The sequence below is a fragment of the Geospiza fortis genome, unplaced genomic scaffold (genome assembly GCF_000277835.1).
Source record: "Geospiza fortis unplaced genomic scaffold, GeoFor_1.0 scaffold891, whole genome shotgun sequence".
Lineage (NCBI taxonomy): Eukaryota > Metazoa > Chordata > Aves > Passeriformes > Thraupidae > Geospiza > Geospiza fortis.
The window spans coordinates 14,996-16,146 of record NW_005054649.1 but is presented as its reverse complement, the minus strand read 5'-3'; the positions used below and the strand labels follow the sequence as shown (position 1 = coordinate 16,146).

The window sequence follows — 1,151 nt, the reverse complement described above, 5'->3', positions numbered from 1 at the left end:
TCCCGGAACACCTGGGGGGGGCAGGTCAGGGTCCCCGGCCCGCAGAGCCCCGGGCAGGGGGAGGCCGGGGAGGGCTCACCTCGTACAGGTAATCAAAGATCTCCAGGATGGTGAGGAGGCTGGCGCCAATGAAGAGCCCCATCTGCCCCCCGATGTCACCTGTGCGGGAGGTGACGTCAGCGAGGGCAGACCCCGTGTCCCCCGGCACGCCCGGGTCCCTGTCCCTCACCCAGCAGCCCCGCCACCTCGTACGCCTTCTTCTGCTCGATCATCTCGTAGTTCAGCGCCTCGAAGAAGATGTCCAGGACCAGCACATTGTCCCTGGGGGGACACGGGACAAGGGGGCACTGTCAGCTGCAGGGGTGTGCCAGGCTGTGCCGTGCCAGGCTGTGCCGTGCCATGCTGTGCCGTGCCATGCTGTGCCATGCCACGCTGTCACGCCATGCCATGCCGTGTCACACGTCACTTTGGGCTGTCAGTTGGTGTGTGATGGGGATGCCGTGCGTGGCTGTGCCATGCTGCTGTGTCACACTGCCGTGCTGTGCCAGTTCATGTCTGCTGGGGGATGCGGGTGGGTGTGCCCTGTCACTGTCACTGTCACTCTGGGCTGTGTCAGTTCATGGATGCTGGGGCCCTCGTGTCACACTGTGCTGGTTCATGTCACGGGGCCATGCTGTGCCCTGTCACACTGTCACACTGTGCCCTACGATGGCGCTGTCATGCTGGGCTGTGGGGCTGTGTCACGCTGCGCGCTGGCGAGGCGGCGGGTGACACCGTGGTGGCAGCAGGGTGGCAGCATGGTGACAGCGTGGTGGCAGTGCCAGCGGAGGTGGCGGCGGCACTCACGCAATGTACTGCTCCGTCTTGTTGAACTTCTTGGCCAGGTACTTGGCCGAGGCCTTGCTGGGGATCTTCACCATGGAGAGCTCCTTGCCGTAGCGCACCATGGCGCAGGGCGTGCGGCACGCGCAGTACTCGCTGTCCTTCGTCACCAGGAAGTCTGGGGGGGCGCGGGTGGCACCGGGACCCCGGACCCCGGACCGCGGTGGGGGAGGGCGGGATGCTCCGGGGACAGAGCTGGTGCCGTCCGCTGTCCCCCCCACCCGGGACAAGTGTGCCGCCCGGGACAAGGGTGCCACCCGGGACAAGGG

At 66.7% G+C, this 1,151-nt stretch overlaps 1 protein-coding gene across 1 annotated transcript in view; it reads right to left on the bottom strand.

The window, feature by feature from the left end:
- Window positions 1-2: 2 nt before the first annotated feature.
- LOC102034254 (acid-sensing ion channel 1C-like) overlaps window positions 3-1,151 on the bottom strand; it is a gene marked incomplete at its 3' end in the record, with an annotated part of 8,432 nt that continues 7,283 nt past the window's right edge. The window contains exons 5-8 of the mRNA XM_031064894.1: window positions 847-1,063; window positions 230-321; window positions 80-159; window positions 3-11 (exon numbers count right to left, since the gene is read on the bottom strand). Of these exons, the coding sequence (XP_030920754.1) occupies window positions 3-11; window positions 80-159; window positions 230-321; window positions 847-1,063 (398 nt within the window). The remainder of the gene's footprint in view (window positions 12-79; window positions 160-229; window positions 322-846; window positions 1,064-1,151) is intronic.